General features: G+C 42.9%; 1 protein-coding gene across 1 annotated transcript; it reads right to left on the bottom strand.

The window, feature by feature from the left end:
* Window positions 1-1,333: 1,333 nt before the first annotated feature.
* Window positions 1,334-17,724, bottom strand: LOC137782325 (BMP/retinoic acid-inducible neural-specific protein 3-like). The gene is made up of 8 exons (XM_068571562.1): window positions 17,292-17,724; window positions 16,835-17,132; window positions 13,101-13,303; window positions 9,937-10,154; window positions 7,744-7,849; window positions 6,180-6,416; window positions 4,231-4,453; window positions 1,334-3,118 (listed from the first exon to the last, which is right to left on the bottom strand). Exons 2-8 carry the CDS (start codon window positions 17,098-17,100, stop codon window positions 1,984-1,986), a joined length of 2,388 nt encoding a protein of 795 aa, XP_068427663.1. The 5' UTR covers window positions 17,101-17,132; window positions 17,292-17,724; the 3' UTR covers window positions 1,334-1,983.
* Window positions 17,725-18,184: the final 460 nt, after the last annotated feature.

Raw genomic sequence — 18,184 nt, 5'->3', positions numbered from 1 at the left:
AATGTAGTTTTCATTTTCATCCAAATCAATTGAAACTGAAAAAGACAATCTCAGCAGTCCATTAATGGCAAATTCAGTCGAGGACGACGCCTTCTCTATCAAACAACCTTGTCAGACTCGCACTTTTAAACCAGAGCTGCTCAAAGCAACAAACTCTTTCATTCTCCTCCCCGTGTCTCACCCCAGAGAAACGCTGGACTGCTTCCAAAAGCGCTGCATCACTTTACACCCAGATGCAGAATATTTACTTGTTAAAAAGGTTTTAAAATCACACCAGATGCTCGCTGTTGAACCTCGGGAATTAACCCTTTACTGGGACGCGATCCAGATTCAATATCTTTCTCACACACAACCTTTACCCTGCAGTCAATTAAAAGTTCGTAGAGCTTGTTAGTTTTTGGCACGCTAAATATTACGACAGCAAATACTTCCAGTGCATGAACTGCTATAAAAGTAAAAATAACTTTTACAATGAGACCATGAGAGAAAAGGGAAAATAGTTGTAGAGAGCATTTTTATATGGTGAGTGTAACATGATTGCCGCCCTTCTGATATCTGATAGCTAATGAAATGTCTGTGATACAGCCTGAAAACAACCCTGCTGTGTCTTAAAATCAGTCAATACAATTATAAAATCAATATTTAAGCTCAAAGGCAGCCTATGGAAGATACTTGTCATGAGAGTGATGTCTTTACTTTACCAATCCACTCACTGTCACATAAACTGATGAAACAGATTTTACGACGCGGCATAATGCATCATATACTGTCCAGTCATCTGCATGCCAGTACAGAGTGGTTGTAATGTGCTCTGCACCTCATCCAACAATCAAAACCGGCCCCAACAACCTCTTCACATTCATTCTGAACGATACCATCAGAGCAAATCGTGTCTGGCTTTAATCTCAAGAGAAACATGTCAGGTGAATCTTAATGAAGCTTCGTCTTTGCAATAAGCTCTTTAGATGCTCGTCTAATCAAAGCTGCGCCACGCTGCGAGTCTGTGGCTCCGCTGGCGACGCCCCTTAGTGGATTAAAGCTGATTTCTCTTTTGGTTCTGAGTCACTCTTTTGAGTTTCCGACCCGCTCCGGTGCTGGGCGGCCCGTACTATCCTTGTCACTGATACCATAGCGCACTGTTGTTTGATGCTGAGCATGTCTCTGAGGCGCTCCAGCTCATCTATCACAGTAAGTGTGAATGGCGGACAGGGGAGGCGGAGGAACAGAGGCAGGCTGCTCCGACCCTCCCTTCTCCCACTATACACTTAGTAATCTGTGCCGAGGCTATTCCCTCAATGGAGAATGGAGACCTTGTGTTCTGAGGCTCCAGATGGGCAAACAACACAACACACACCACGACAACTCTCCTGTGAGATAAGTAGGACGGCTATAAGAATATCTTCATGTGTTCTAGCTTCATGTTTAAATTATACAACATGTAAAATGTCATTCGGTTCAAAAATATTGAACACAATATTTTTTGGAACAGCTTTGGTTATTTCACGTCATCGTTGTCGCTGGTATGATGTTGACACGTTTGGGAAAATTGTCACGCATTTCAATGCATCGATTGTGATCAGGGTTTTGCAAATTTGAAATTAAAGCATGATGGCAGTCTGGCCGTCAGGCCACTGTCAATCATAATCACACCCACACTGTCCCACACAGCAGATTATCAAATGCTGAACTATTAAAAGATGATTGTTTGGGATGTTTTGTTTCCCAAATCTGAAGTCTCTGATGGTTTCTTATAAAGTCACAAATGTTTCCTATTATTTTGAAAAGTTTTCAGGGGGCTTTAATCCATAAAACTGAACTGAAATTATTAAAACATCAAATTTAATTGCACATAAGTGTATGTACAACACATCCTTGAACAACAAATCACACACTTGACACATATGGCGGATCCAGATGACAAAGGATACAGTTCAGTCCGTGGCAAGGAAATAGTACAAAACATCAAATGGTGGCCATTATGAACTAACTACACAGTTTGGTTGCCTCGTACTCCTCGTAGTTTGCTTGTCGGGCGCTGAAAGCTTGCAGGGCAGTGAGTATCCTGGTCACGTCTGCACTGGACAGTTTGAGTCTGTGGCGCAGCAGACAGGCAAACAGATCCATGTGTGGGGCCCCGGGAGGAGATAGACGGTTAACCCTGTAGCGCAGCTCCACCAGCTGCAGCAGGGCCGAGTCCTGTGATCCCTGAGTGTACGGGTAGTCTATCTGCAGAATCAGGTCCTGGATAGCCTCGGGGTCAAAATGCACGCTGTATCCAAACAGCTGCATGCTGTTCACTTTCATGTAGCCGATGTTGTTTGATGGCTCAGTCGCTTCCAGAGGCTCATAGTACACCGTCATGTTCTTGTTGCCTCCCGTCACTCCCACAGGGTCCCTGATACGACTCCTTAGGTAGAAATGAACCGTCTCGAAAAAACTCTTCCATCTGTTTCCGAGAGTTAAAGTCCAATTATAGCAGTCCAAAGGGATATCCAGCTTGGTTCGCTCCCAGTCAGAGTATCCGCGCTGACCTATAGGCATGGTCCAGCTCTCTGAATGGCTGCCCCCGAAGGGATTCACAAACAGAGATAAGGCTGGCTCCAGAGTGCTGTTTCTGGTGAGGCAAAACTGCATGGCGAGTCCGAGGAGCATGTGAACGCGATTGGATTTCACCCGGTTGCTCTTGAGGGTGAGCAGCATCCTTTTCCTCCAGGACGGGTCAAACCAAGTGTTAACACGCACGTCATTGCTCACAAACACGCCATGCAGAGCGATGCGGGGGTCCCGCCGCTGGAGCAGGTAGCGCAGCTCCAGATCCTGCAGGTCCCTGTCACTCTCCAAGCCCAGGTAGGGGTCAGTAGGGTCGGGCACGGCGGGCCGGCATGCTCCCTGGGTGAGGGTGAAGCCAAGGTTGCAGCTGGAGCATCGCGTCCTGTTCTCCGCGGAACAGGAGACGCAGCGGGCACCGTCGCCCACGGAGCAGGGAACGAGGCCCTGGCAAGGCGGATGGTTGTAGGGGCAGGAGCAGCTGCGGTTCTCGTCACTATAAACACCCACCTGGTTGTTCTCGCTGCAGTATAAAATGGAGAGGGCGTAGTTCAGCCAGAAGTGTAGAGGCCTGGAGAAGAGATGACAGATGGGTTTTAACAAAGAAAATCTCATTCATGTTTGTTGATTTGAATCTTTTTCTTTGTTTTTTTTTTCCCCTTTCTTGTGATAACGCAATGAAGGAAATGTTATTTTAATGCGGAGCAAAAACTCTGACTCCGGAGTTCCAGAAGCAATCAGAGCAAATGAATATTAAAATGTGTTGAGTTCCCCTGCTGTGGTGCCGATGGGTGGCAATGACACAACAAACAGATGCACATATGCATAAATACAAACTCTTGGAAGACTTTTTGTCTCAAGTCTACTTTTTACAGCAGATACAGCACAATGTTTAATATTATTAAAATACAATTTCAATGTAAAAAAGCTAATAAATGTAACACACAAATATTCTGTTTCAAAGGGACACAAAAGACAGACTTACCTAGTGAGCCTAAACCACTATTTTATTACGTTGTACAAGCAGGTTGTGAGAATAAGGTGTCATTGGACTGTGGACTGAGGAGGCAGCGCTGCATTTGAGTAGTGAGCTGCTGGATTGTGTCATTTAGTTAATTGCCCTGCCAGAAATAGCCATAAACATAGAGTGTTGATGAGAGAAGAATACATCCGAGTAAAGTTATGACCGTAGTGGTCTCCGGTGGGCTGCAGAAACAGATTATCCAGGTGGGACTGCCGCTGAAAGAGCAGCTGTGATAGTAAAAACAACGCAGTGATAAATATAAGCGAAGGTGTCGTGTATTACTGGCCACAGCAGCTCAGATTTCTTGGATGTGATTCTGTTAAAACAAATGGATTATTATACGAGAAATTTGAAGATGCTGTATTGATTGTAATGCAGTTTAAACCCGCAGACAGTGAAACTCGTCTGTTTGGCCCGACATGATCCTGTTTGTCTCTCCCCGCTGGCGGAGCACAGGAGCAGCTTTGCTCCTGTCAGCACTTTTCACCTCACTCCACAACTATTTTCCTCAAGTGCCTTCTAATAAGTACCGTCCTGCTCTGCTGCTTTCTCCCAGCGCCGAGCGCATAAATCATTTTCATAATTATAAGTTTCGGGGAGCACCTTGAGGTTAACAGGCAGCGGGTCGAGCAGTCTCTTGTTCTCGTCTTGTTGCTTACCTGGTCCTCTGCAGGACTATTTTGGGCTGTTTTCGGCACCTCTTGCTGAGGCTGAAGAGCTTGTTAACAGTGCGGCGAGCTTTAGCGAAAAGCTGGTTGCCGCTGGTCTCCAGCTGCCTGTAGCGCTGGAGAAGGCTGGCATCCGTCCTCCACATGTGTTCCACGACAGATGTGTTTACAGCGTAATGGGTTGGCAGTTTCTCAACAAAGCTTTGGAACTCCTCTGGTAGGAAAAAAAAAAAAGGACATGAATAAATAAACTCTGCCCGTGGCTACGAGCCGCAGGGTAACAATCTCCCTGAAAAAACAAAAAATGTCTTCTTCTCATTGTTTGTCCCAGAAAAGCAAACAGCTCAAGAGGGGAAATAACAGCTGCAGCATGCCAAGAAAGCATGTTTAGTTATTTCGGTTTTCTTTGGAGGAAGGGAATGCTGATTTCATGAGCATGTCAACTCCTTTCATATTTTGTTTCTGTGAAAGGATACATGTTCACCAGCGATTGCCAGCATCCAGCGCTGCACACCTCTAATTACAAATGAAGGGCACTGAAAGCTAAATTGCGGCTTTTGCCTCCAACAATATGAAAGTAAGGCGCGTTGCCACCGTAACTCCACATCACTCTGGGTGTCAAACATTACAGAAAAAAATTACTGAAAAGTTCCTTGACATTTTCTGAAGGAGGAGGAAACTTTTTTTCTCATCCTTCAATCATCCATAATAGCATCACCGTATAAACTTGACCTTTATCAGCAGGTTCTTCCTGCCGATTTGTGCCACAAACCACTCGATCAGAGTTCTGGGTAAATTGCTACTTGCTGCTAATATTCTGATGTACAGGAGTGGTAATTATGGTAATTATAGCACTGTCCAAAAATTTGTGCAATAATACAACAAATTGCATTAGGTGTTTGATTGCCTGCAGGCTTTGTGTAACAGTTGGTTCATTTATGTGTGTAGACACTTCATGTGCATTGAGCTGAGGGAAATGACTCCAGGAGGCGTGAATGAAGAAAATACAGCCAGCGTGCTCTGATAAGGGCCTTTCAATCAATGTTACACAATCAATGACAGGCTCAGTGGCTCTCTACCTGCATTGGTTAGTGCAACAAATGAGAGCGAGAGTAGAAATGATTTGGCGTTTTCATTTCATGAGCTTAATTTATTTTATTTCTACTTTTTCTATATTCATTTACCTTTTTTATTAGAATTTGGATTTGTCCTTTTTTATTATAAAAGCTTTAAATGATTAACTCTCAGCCAGATTGTTCCCAACATTTCAAACTGTTACTTTTCATAAATAATACCACGATTATATCTACACTATCCATATGAAGCTACAGTTGTTCAAGCTGAGGATAAAGACTGGAAACAGGCATCACCTCTAAAGCTCACTAACATGTTATATCTCGTCGTGTTTAAACCACTTGAGGTAATTTAAGTTATCTGATGAACTAGTTGTATACTTTGTACAGATTAAACAAACAATATAGCATATGTTTGATATTTCCAGTATGTATGAGAGAGATATTCATCTTCTAATAAAGCAAACAATCATTACATGTCGTGACACTTTGAGAACAGACTATTTTAAAAGATCTGTGTATTTTCATACACTGCAGCCTTTGAGCACCTGGAGAGCACCAGAGGCATCAAAGAGAAGCAGAAGCATCATCTGATGTGACACAATGAGTGACAGGCCTCTTGATTTAACGTCTGTCAGCTGACAGTGTTTGACAGCCACGAATGCATTTAGAACCAGACTTGTGCTTTCGTTCATGCCAGCTCTTATTTCAAAGTTTAAATGTAGTGAAAAATAACCTGCATCCCAAAGTACAGCATTCTGAGAGCCCATGTTCCACCTGTGAGGTTCTTGAATGCACCTTTCAAGCTGACATTTTCAGGTTGTTTTTTTTTTGGTGGGCCACAGTGAATTAAATTCCCTGACTCACCGGATTCCTCAAACTCCTGGTTTGTCAGCCTCCAGGTGTCTCTGATACGCAGCAGGTTGCTTTCCAGAGTCTCCAGGTCAGAGAGAGGACAGTTACACAGAGGGAAGTCCACGCTGCACTCACACCAGCAGTCGCCGCGCTGGCAGACGAACTGGCCCTCAGATTTACAGCCGACGTAGTTGAGAGCCGCCTGAATGAAGCGGCTCTGCAGGTAACCCGGCAGGATGAGCTGCAGCCCTGGGAGACGTTGTTTCACATAGAAATTGTTATTATAACAAAACTTTTTTTTTCTTTTTACACTATTTGTCTTACTAGATATACATTTTTTTCCCCAAAAACAAAACTGCAACACATTTAGACAACGAAATTGGACAATAAAAACACAGTAGATGCTAAAATATATATAAGTAAAATTAAAAAAACAAACAGATACCATTTAAAATATTAAAAATGAGAGAATTAGTAAGATAGTTATACTAATTCAAAGATGTTTTAGTTAATTTGATAAGAAATGTAAATATTAACAGTATCATTGATCTGCTTCATCTCAGTGCAGTTATATCATTTATTTTATATCTTAAAAAACATGTATAAATACATAAATGAGCCACATAAAAAAAGTGAAATGTAGTGTATTTATCAACAAAAAAAACCACACACACTCAATCCCATACACACTTCTGTCGTGCTGCCATGAATATTTACTAATGCACAAAATATATAATAATGCAGGGCATAAAATTGTCTCAAACAAACTCACAATTTGTTCCTGCTTGAGTACCGTTCACTGACAACACAATGCCCAGCTGCTTTAGAAATGTCTTTGCGTTTTTGTAAAAGAAAACCAACCTATTTGTGAGCCACTTTTCTATCTCGATGCCTCGAGCAGTAAACAATGGGCTGAGAGCTGAATGCCTCGGGTTCAGGAAATTGGATTGAATTGAGAAAAAGAAAAGCACATAGTTGTTTTGGGCTTTTTGATAGCATTTGTTGACAGGGACAAACATAGAGAATAATGCCAAATATATTAAAGCGATTAGATTTTTCGGGGGAAATACACCTGTTCACTTTCTCGCTGAGAGTTAGGTGATCAACGCCACGTTCACATCAGTTCAGTAAATAAAAGACTAATGATGACGTGCAATCCAATGCCCATCCAAATCTTCCCAGTTTGACCAAAGAAATACATCCATAAGATGGTGTGACATCATGAAAGGTGCACAAGTTCTCCAAACTAACTTTCTAAAGTGAGTTTTCTGATCTTTTTTTTTTTGATCTAGCAAACTTTGGTGGTTACGATGCCGGATCAGAAAATAGTCTCGTGAAAAGTCGCTCTGGTCTAATGTCCCTCTTGGCAGAATGAATTTTTTGTCAGTGCTTTTTCGAAACTGTTTCCATTGACGTCTCATCCACCCTGTTGACCCTGTGATGTTCTCAGGCTTTGTAAGAAAGTCACGCTCCATCTGCTTTTGTTTCAAACAAAAGTCAAATTTCTCATGACTACTCAAGGTTGTTACCAACACTCTTGAATTAATTGTGCTCAACATGTTAAGACGGTCTTTACCTTGCAGTTGAACCTTGTTTTCTGGGCTGTGAACCAGTACGGAGCTGACCGTGTCCAGGTTGTCATAGTTGCTGCATCCAAGCGGACCCGTTCTGGTTTCTGTCACCTGCAAGACATTTTTTAGAGAATGTGAATCATTCATCAGAGAAGAAATCAACTTCCCTCTGATTCACCGCTCTGCTTATTTCTCACAGTAATTAATCTTGCTCTTGAACTTTGAAATTGTGACGCTCTGAAACACAAAAACGCATAACTTCCTGTGTATTAGTAGGATCTGTCCTATTTCTCCCGAAGCCCTCAATACCGCGTGTCATTTTAATGAACGACCATCGCAGGTGCTGCTTTACGTCCCTCATAAAATGTGGTATTCATCTCGCTCTCTCCTTCTCTTTCACTGGAACTGATCTTCAATCTGCCTGAACTCCACACACACACACACACACTGCAAAGTGGCAAATGAATGGAAGTAAGCCTGGCTGGAAATTAATGGAATGATATTTCTAATCCATCAAGCTGATGCATAACTGCAGGAACATGTTCTCAGTTTGTGGGGCAGCTTGTCTTCATCAGTGGCTACTCACTTTAGCATCTATGTTTGCCCCTGAGGCTGATTAATGCGTACACTCTAATGGCCACTTCAGATGATAAAATGGATGATTGGTGTTTTATAGTACAGGACGCGCCGCTGCTGCCAGCCTCTCCTCTTTAAAGCTTCAAACTGGTGACGCTTTGAGACCTTGTAATTTTAAATATTGTTTTCCACTACCTTAAAACAGTCAATTAGTCTGTAATGGGTGATTAGCAAAGACACGTTTGACCATCGAACAAAAAAAGTAAAAAAAAAATATAAATATACATTTATCAGAGTCTGATGCAAATAACTCATCCCAGTTCCTTGGGCACACATTTATGTGACATAAACTGCGTGCCAAAGAGAGAAAGATTTGCTGCACCCTGCAGCATTAACAGGTGCATTTGCTGGTGTCGGGGCAATTTCGTAAATAAGCATTTGTTCTTAATCCTACCTGATTAAAAAAGTTATGGAAGTAGAATCCCTGGGAAGTGAGAATTAAAGTTTGTGGGTGCGTGTTATCTGCAGGTGTCTTGAATTTAAACTGCGTTCCACACATTTTGGACCGAATCTCAATTAGTGATGGAAAGTTACAGATGAAAACTACCAACTCGAATAACCAACTTTTTAAATGAGCTCCATCTCAACAAATTATCGCGTCAACGCGTCAACGAAATAGAGAATAGCACGCAACAAGACGAGAGCCGTGTACTGTCAGGTAAACCCTCTGAGCTGTGTGGCCACGGAGCGTTTGCTCTCTTAGCTCCGTTAGCTGTTAGCGGCAAGCCGAACACACCCAATGATGACAATAGCAATGTGCAAACTGTTATCCCTCACTGCGTCTGGATGTCATACATGCACTCAGCTGTGTTATCATTAGAGGCCCCTACCAACCGGGGGCTGTTAAGAGCAGTGAGTGAGTAGTCAGCAGTCAGCAAATGTCAGAATAAAACAGGCAATAAAAAGGTATTTTGAGAAAGTGTGAGTCATTGCAAGAGGGGGGTCTGTGGGCACTGGCCACCCAAAATATGAGGCAGTCTGCTGCAGTAGAATGAGAGATTAAGCGTGGACAGACAAGACATTCAACCCTGATAATCTCTCGACGACACCAGATGGAGATAGTGACATGACATTGTCGAGGGGTCAGTCTGCACATTGAGATCTTTTGATACCAACGCAACGCCACATTGAACAACTGTGTTTTGCGTCCTTCTCTTGTTGACATCTCGAGTCTGTTGTACCTGTAACCACACCCAGTCATGACGCACTGAGCGCCGACACACTGGAGAACACTTCATCAGCACTTTGCAAGTTAGGAAGTCAACAACAGCCTAGCCTTTCGCTGGTGCACGCTATATCAACTCATACTGGGTCAATATTTGTCTCGTGATGTGTGTATGCATTTATGTATTGCCCAAGACTGGGATAATCTTGCTTTATTAACCCAAAACCAAGCCAGTCCACCTCGATGCTTCATATCTTGCTGTTCCCATGTGTAACTGCTGGCGGCTAACGATCCCCAAGCCAGGAAAAAAAACACACAGCTGCCTGTAGCCAGTGATCGCACGCACAGCATTTGATCTACAAACATTATTTTGGAGTGTTACTTGACTTCCACATACCCGAATGGTGGTGGATGCAATCTGGAGGTGGTGCAGCTTGCGCAGGGTGCTCTCTCTGTCGCTGAAGTACGAGGCAGCCAGCTGGTGGAGGGCCTCCAGGGTCACCGTCCCCGTAGCGTTTGAGTTCCTGTTGCCGCTCCGGCTGCCATCGGGACCCACGGGCGAAGACTCCTGGCTGAGCTTCCTTTTGTCCACAAATATTGTCAAAGACTCCTCCCCTGGTGAAAGTCATGCAGGGGGAAGCAGAGCTTCATTAGCTCTGACAGAGCGGCGCTAATCACCTTTCATTAGTATCTTTTCAGATCCGATAGAAAAGCGCAGTAGTGATTAAGTGCTGTGGTGGATCTGAAAGTTTGAATGATTGGAGGAAAAAGTACAGACAAGGTCTCTGCATCTATCACACTCCTCAGGAACAGAGCTCATTAATCAACATACCCTAATTGTTCTAATTATCTTAATTACAGTATTAAAAATGACATAAAAAAAAAGATCTCAGGTCTTCTCAGGGGGCAAAGTACATTCAATACTTTAAAATCTCTAACGATCACGATTTCGACATGCATATAACTAACAGCCAGGAAAATCAAGCTACCACAACAGGCTTGATTTAGGTTATTTCCCCAATTGTGTTATTGAATTTTGTCTTCATTTGTATAAAATTTCAGTCATTTTTTCACTCGTGATAATCTTTCATTGATCCTGGATTTTAAAGTACTTTGGCCTGTTGTGATCATCTTTCTGAATAATGTGGATTGAGGTGGTTTACAGGTCCATGTGTTGAACTCGGACGTGCACAACAAATAGCTATAGCTGTGCGTAATGGCTGTGAGTAACGACAGCTGTTGTGCTGCTGTCGGAGAACTTCACCCATGCATCCCAATTGGTGAAATTGCACTGCTTCTTTGGCATCCTTCTCATTGACAGGTCTATGAGTGGTGGAGCGGGCTCTATCGATAGACAAATAGATGTCTTCGGGCTTTTCCACATCCAGTTATGGCCAACTGTGGGACTGGAAATGAGGCTTATATGCTCAATTCCACAATGATTGACATCTGTAAAAAAGAATCAGGCTTCATAAATCAGATGAAAAAGAACACTTATGCACATTTGTGTCTCTGTGAGTACACACGGTTTGAGTGTGATGCGTCTGGCCCTGGGACTTTTGTGATAAATTCTGTTGTTGCTGACATTTTTACTCAAACTGCCTCATCTACCGCGCTTCTATTGCAATAGTTGATTTCCTCCACGATACAACTTTCAGTGTGTGTGTGTGTGTGTGCCCCCCAGAGAAATTCAATGAAATTGCTACATTCAGCTGTGAGTTATTACATTTCATTGCAGGTGAAAGAAACAGCACCATGTGTCTACACTGTGACCTATATAGCTAACATTAATACGTCCAATTATTTTGTCCAAAACGCTGAGTTACCAGGAAACAGCCAATGTCTCGGCACTTAGTCAAAAGATTGTTGAGTGCGGTTTGAATGAGTGTGTCCACCCCGGGTGCTCTTTAGCAAAGCTAAACAGCATTAAATCCTCTCCTAACTCTTACGGCATGTCAAGACAATTTTGGCGATGTAAGTATTTTTGGACTTCCTCCCAAATCTGGTCCCTGGCCACACTGACAGAGCATCCCTCCATAGGAGCTGCTTTTGTTCTTGCGATGCTCTGTAATGTATTGAGGAGAAGGATATGAAGTAAATACACAGATGTATAGACATGTTCCGGTCAAGTGAGGACCAGCAGCTGGAAACCTTTGTTGCAAAAATCAGATGTCAAACAGCGAAAAATTGAAGGTTTTTCTTCAGATATGTGTGTTTTTTAAAAAAAAGATCAGCTAAACTTCTTCCAGGGAAGAACCTCAATGATGTTACTCATCCAAATGATTCGCGTTTGACCACAAAATTAAACATTGAAGTCAAAATTGCATGCATGGAGGAAAGATCATGGTCATAATTAAACATCGTCGGTTTCAGGACATTGAAGAGAACCACACTGATTTCCTGTTTCCTGTCAACAACCAACTGTGTTGTTTTTCTGTTTTTAAAAAAAAATCATGAACACCACTATTTTCTGTCCTACACCAAGTCCTTTTGGAGCCTAAACCAAATCAAACCTTGATCATTACAGCACCAGATCAGCAAATAGTCACATGGAAAGCCACTCTGATGCGATGCCTCCATCAGCAGAATGACGCCGTTTATCAGTGGGAATCTGACAGGAACAGCAGTCTCTGATGTCAAGTTAAATACCAAACCCCACAAAACATGAATGGACTGTTTTGCTTGCAGTAGACGTCTCCTTCAATTGGATCAAGTTTTACCACAAACAACCTCAAACAACCTCAGCTACGTTAGTCAAAGTCTGACTGTCTTGTATCAGGAGCTGGAAGATAAGAGTTTCACTCTGTTTTTCAACATTCCTGTGTCATATTGCGATCTACTGAGTCCACTGTCGGTGGAGGCGATTGTGTCTTTGTGTATTTTAGGATGGATTTCTGCATGAGAGATTTTTTAAAATTCTGGTATGAAATGTCTAAACGATAAAGAATTGTTTGGTCTTCAGTTCTGAGGTACTGACGTCCGAGCCGTATGTTTACTGTTCAAAATTTTTGGCCAGTTACTGCATTAATGGGAATAACATAAAAGCGCACCGAACATCAAAATAATCCTAGTTTTTAAGGTTCATTGCCAGTAGCTGTTTTCAACAAAATTTGCATTTGGATAGCTCTTTGAAAACTCTGTTTTTAGTTTAATTTACAGCAGAAACTTTTCAAACCCAACCTTCTATTGATACAGTATAATTTATTATCGAAATGCATTAGAGAAAGAAAAGATATGCCAATTTAATTCAAATGATAGGGTTTTACAAAAGTGTTGAAGCTCCATGTTGGGAAATATCCTTTTGACAGCCAAACAAATATATTAAATCTGCCTTTCACTGCCTGCTCCAAATTATGTATTGTACACTAAAGCATAGCGATTAGATTTTTTTTGTGAGCCAAAAGACACTGATCCAGAAAAATTATCATATGCTTTGTTGTTTGGAAAGCAACAGACGGTCACAATCGGATACAATCGGTGCCCCATGTGCCGAGAAAACAAAATGACATTGGAAGCTGTGTGGATCGGGCGTGCTTTGAAGCTCTGCATACTCCACTGTACCTCCCAGAGTGGCAGAGAGGAGGAGGTGGGTGCCATATTTCTTGATTAGACTCTCTGTAATCGTCTGGAGGGTTGGCCGCCTCCCCAGCTGGCGGATGGTGTGCGTGAAGTCGGGGTCGAGGGGCAGAGCCAGGCCACCGCTGCCACCTGAACCATCCCTCTTCTCCACCGCCAGGCTGTTGACCTTCCATCGACCAAACTCCCTGGAGACACAACAACACACACACACACACAAATGCACAGAGACATTTGCTCACTTCGTTTAGGCCTTTAGTTGTGTATAGGGCCCCGGGCGGGTGTTTAACAAGCTGTGTAGACAGAAAAGGCTAAGGTGAATGTGTTTAACAAACCTTTAGAGACTATAGATAATACTGTAATACTGACTGTAATATACAGGAACATACTTTATTATCACACAATAACACTGTGATGTATCCTCTTATTCCTCTAATGTGTAAGAAAACCACGTTTAAGTACCTGCGTGTATTTTCTTTTGTGGTTTTAGTATTTTTACTTTCAATTTTTCCCCTGTCAATCACATAAACACAATTTGTAGCAATTTAAATGAAACGCAATTTAACCCTATATATGATTTATAGAGTGTAAAGGTGGATTGTTGTTTTGACATATCAGTGGGTTTAGTCAAGTTTGCCTTCATATTACTACCACTCGGAGCAGAAGCTCAACATTTCAATCATTTATCCACCACTTTTAACTTTCCATTTGCTAACTTGTGTTCATGTACTCTTAATCATAGCCATGGCTGTCGCTGCTATTTCAAACACTGAGGTCATGTCACTGTTATTTCTTTAGAAATGTGGGGTTTTATAGTTACCTGGAGCTTTACATTCTTCAGTTAAAACCTTCTTTAGGCTCATACGTGTAATATTCCACTCGTTAGAGAGGTTTTGAAAGGACAATGTTGAGAAATAAAACTGCTGTTTTAAATTCCTAATCAGTAAGTATTGATTTTCACAAGAATTCCCTGAAAGTAAGTTATTGACTATTTTGGAAAAACACTTAAATTTAAATGAGTATTGATACCATACAGACACTCATGACTCATATAAAGTTACTGCTAGCAGCCGGTTAGCTTGTTTGCTTTGCATTTGCTATTTTTTAAGGATAATAGAAACAACATCCAACATGTAAATTAACAAGCTTTAGTGGTGCTAGTTAAGTTAACTGGTTGAAGCTGAATATTAAGCACACTGACAGTATGAGCCAATTCCCAAAATGTCAAACCGTTTCTTTAAAGACCTGCTATTTTCAGATAAGGCTATTGCTGTCCGGTTGTTAAAACTTAGTCCGTCAGACAAAACCATGTCCTGTGCAGTTTGCCTGTCATAGCTAGAAGGTTATTTGGCAAATGGAAATTTCATCTTTTTCAAATTAGCTGAGCTGCTCCACAATACGTCCACGTTGGTCGGGAATCGTTATCTGTCACTGTTGTCTGAACAAGCTTGTCAAAGCTTTGAATAACAACTGCACGGATAAAACACAACTTATTGACATGCAGCGCAGCGTCTCCCACAGCAACAGAAAGACGTAAAAAAAAACAAAATAAAGTCACACATTATCAGCTGCCATCATTTGTTATCTTGTGCCCTTTGGACACGAGTCTCGCTGAACGCCATTCACAAACCGCCTGGGAGATACGGCTGCTACTCTCCCGTTTCCTCCCTCCCCCCATAGCATCGGTTAATGTCTACCTCTCCCACTGTAATGCCTGCTGCTCGGTGTACCTCCCTCTCCTTCTGGGAGGCAATCAAATCACTGCCACAAGAACAATGATCGGTAGACAAATAATTGGGGAACCGGGACAGTGTGGAGTATGTCATTACAGCCAATCATCATAATGAGGGGACAGGCTGAGAGTCGGTCCCTGGTGGACAGATGGGCGTTGTGGTTCCAGCCCAGGATTTAGCCTCGAGGTATTCCATCAGCATGCACATAGGGGCAAACTAAGGGGTGGATGCTGGAGGAATGTACTCAGCAATCCAAATGGATGCTTACTGTATGTACTGTGAGCAATCAATAGTGATGAAAGCAAGTCCGTGGTGGGAAAACATTGTAAAAAGACGCAGTGAGGAGCAAAATGACAGTTTAAACGCTGACGCATGACTGACAGCTGCTCTGGTTCAGGTATTAGAGGTCAGCAGGGCAACATGGCTGTTTCGACTCCAGACTATTTAAGAGCACATGTAATACTGAATATCTGCAACTCTGTGGGGAATGGGAAATACATTATTTATTAGAATAAATGCCTTGTGTGTTTCTAGAATGTATTCTTTACAAGACATTATAGTCCAAAACAGTCAAATGAACGATAATAGGTTGACTACCCTGTCAGTTGTCACCTTGTTACTGTTTTTTTCACAAAAGTTGGGCCTCATTTTGGATTCATCCTCTAAATCCCTAATCCCTAATCCTTAAAACAACCCTTGGGTTAGAAATGTGAGCAGGCAGTTTCCGGGTTGCTGGATCGACCGCTTCAGGGTAAAAGACCCTGAAGCGGTGAGACGTCAGCCAGCAGACGGTGGCCTGCCATTGACAGTCCAAACTGTCTGCTCCTTTGTCAATAATTTTCACCAACGTTTTGGAAAAAGAAGACGCCTCAAGTCAGGGGGCGATTGGGACATTTGTGCCGCAGGTCGATTGAAAAAAAAAAAAATGCAGCTGTCACTAAGAGATAAACACCACAGCCCAAAAGATTCCTGAGAGGAGATAACGGAGCACTTGATTCATGCATGTGGTAGATGCAGACCAAGAAGTGTTTTTTCAGAAAAAGAAACTTGGACATTGAGGCATTTATAAGGCACCTTAATACTAAGTAAAATAAAAACTGCACCAATAAACACACAAACAGACTTTACGAGTCTGCCTTCTTCTTCTCAGCCAGATAAAAACCTCTCTATATATACACCCTACTTAGAAATATCAGCAAGCCTCCAACAAAATCCCAAACACAAACATATACAAATACAACTAATTTCAATCCTTTGCATTGCATTTGCATAATCCCTGCATGTGAACATATTTATCTACATGTTGGCCATCTGATAAATGTGACAAAGCAAGAATAGGTGAATCGAAATGTGAGACAAAGGCAGCAGAGAAGTGCAGCTCAGGGCCACTGCAGGAAGTCACTGAAAGGATGTAGTGTGTCCACACAGTCAGGGGATTAACTCCTGCTGTCGTCAAATGTCAAACCCTGAAGCAAAAAAAAAAAAAAAAACCCAAGAAAGAAATGAACGACTGTCTGGTGCTATTCACATGGCTGATTATCTTTTAGTGTGAATACTTAAAGGCAGGAGCAAAGGGCACACTTTGCACCGCTACAGTAGTTCTTTTGGATTTGCTCATCAGCTCGCAACTAATTCGGTGCAGGTGTGATACCTGTGAGGGCAATCCTGAGAGGGTGCATGTTTTCATTCCAAATACATTCAGCAGCTGCTTTCGCTGATTAGTTCCTCTCTGGCTCAAAGTGCTCATCATCATGTGAAATTATCCTGTGGCTTGTGCAGTGAAATGAAAACACCCACAGTCCGAATCAGGAACTCCTGAAAGAAAGATGAAAAAACACCACACACACACACACACACACACACACACACACACACACACACACACACACACACACACACACACACACACACACACACACACACACACACACACACACACACACACACACACACACACACACCTACAGAGCTCCCCTTCAGTCTCACCTGTAGATCTTGTATCTGGTGCTGAAGCCCTGCTGGTACCTCTCCGCAGCCTCCGTGAACTCCAGGGCCTGCTGAAAGGGCCCTTTATCCGACAGCAGCCAGCCCAGGGTGCCGGGGGCGCCGTCGTCTTGTCCGGCGGCGGACGCGGCGGCACCGCCGGCACCGCCGGCCCCGGAGCAGCAGCAGCAGCAGCAGAGCCAGAGGCCGAATGCCGCCTCCAGCCATAGCAGAGACAGCCGCTTATGACTGATTCTCTGACAGCCCATGCTTCACCCAGCGACACCTCATTCTCTCCGGACTGGGAAGAGGGCAGACAGTTGCATATTCAGGGATGAGGGGGACAAAAAAGTAGTGCGTCTAGCAGTTTTTGGCCACTGAGGATTCTTTCCTTTCGAAACTGAGTATTTGAGAGTTATAAATGGGATCAAATGTTGTATTATTCAGAAAATACACGTACCTGATTGTGCAATAGAGATCAAGTGATGCGCTCTCAAGAACAAGTCAACTCTATTTTGTGAGCGCCGCAAATAAAACCTCTCCGGTTCAGTGATCCGGACAAATGCATTAATTCGTGATGAGTCCTTTTCTTTCAAGCGCTACTCCAACTTGATTCCTGCTCTCGCTCAACTTTTATTTCGGGAGACGATCCTCCTGCATCCGTGTATCTCCCGCTCCTCGGTGAGAAGTTGCAGCAGCCGAGGCACGAACATAGAGGAGTTCATTGTGGGGATGTCCGCGCGGTCAGTGATATTTCCAGAGGTTGAACGCGAAAGGTAGATTTCTCCATCCTGAGCGCAATCTATGCACCTATATGATCCTTAAAGTTGCTGTTATTCATCCAAATTCGCGCTAAATGTTGCGCATGAGCTGCTATTCCCCTCCTTCGCAGAGTGAGCTGGTGGATGAATGAGCGCCTGCTTCGGCACAGAGAGCTTTTTCTTCCCGTTTTTTTTTTTTTTTTTTTTTTTACGAGTGAGAAAGCAAGAGGGCGAGCAAGTGCATCATAATGAGGGGGAAATATACAGTCGGAGTGTATTCAACTTTGGAGGATAGCAGGATGATGATGATGATGCTGGTGCATTAGGGCTTATACGGTTTACCTGGACCTTCACATAATTCATCCTCATTATTTGCTTTCACGGCATGTTCTTCTCTCTGTGATCATGGCACAATAAAAGTGTTAAAAGGATCTTGATAATAGGCAAATTATCTCCCTGTGTTGTTTCCTCACCTGTTTTATTGTCCCGTGTTACAGCCACAGAGCCTGCAGCTTGCATGAAATAGCTCGCGTCAACCTACATGGTGACGTGAGCACATTGCTGGAATTACCAGTGAGAATAATTACAGGCC

This window comes from Clinocottus analis, unplaced genomic scaffold, assembly GCF_023055335.1.
Source record: "Clinocottus analis isolate CAN_PGR_092001 unplaced genomic scaffold, fCliAna1.0.p SCAF_11, whole genome shotgun sequence".
Classification (NCBI taxonomy): domain Eukaryota; kingdom Metazoa; phylum Chordata; class Actinopteri; order Perciformes; family Cottidae; genus Clinocottus; species Clinocottus analis.
The sequence above is the reverse complement of the archived record's forward strand: the minus strand, read 5'-3'. Positions and strand labels throughout refer to the sequence as shown.

Excerpts from the sequence above, each read along its gene's own strand:
- LOC137782325 (XM_068571562.1), bottom strand. The coding sequence starts at position 17,100 with ATGGGCTGTCAGAGAATCAGTCATAAGCGGCTGTCTCTGCTATGGCTG. Across the intron at positions 7,850-9,936 it reads TTGCATCCACCACCATTCGG|GTGACAGAAACCAGAACGGG; the intron begins GTATGTGGAAGT and ends AATGTCTTGCAG. Across the intron at positions 6,417-7,743 it reads AAACAAGGTTCAACTGCAAG|GGCTGCAGCTCATCCTGCCG; the intron begins GTAAAGACCGTC and ends AACGTCTCCCAG.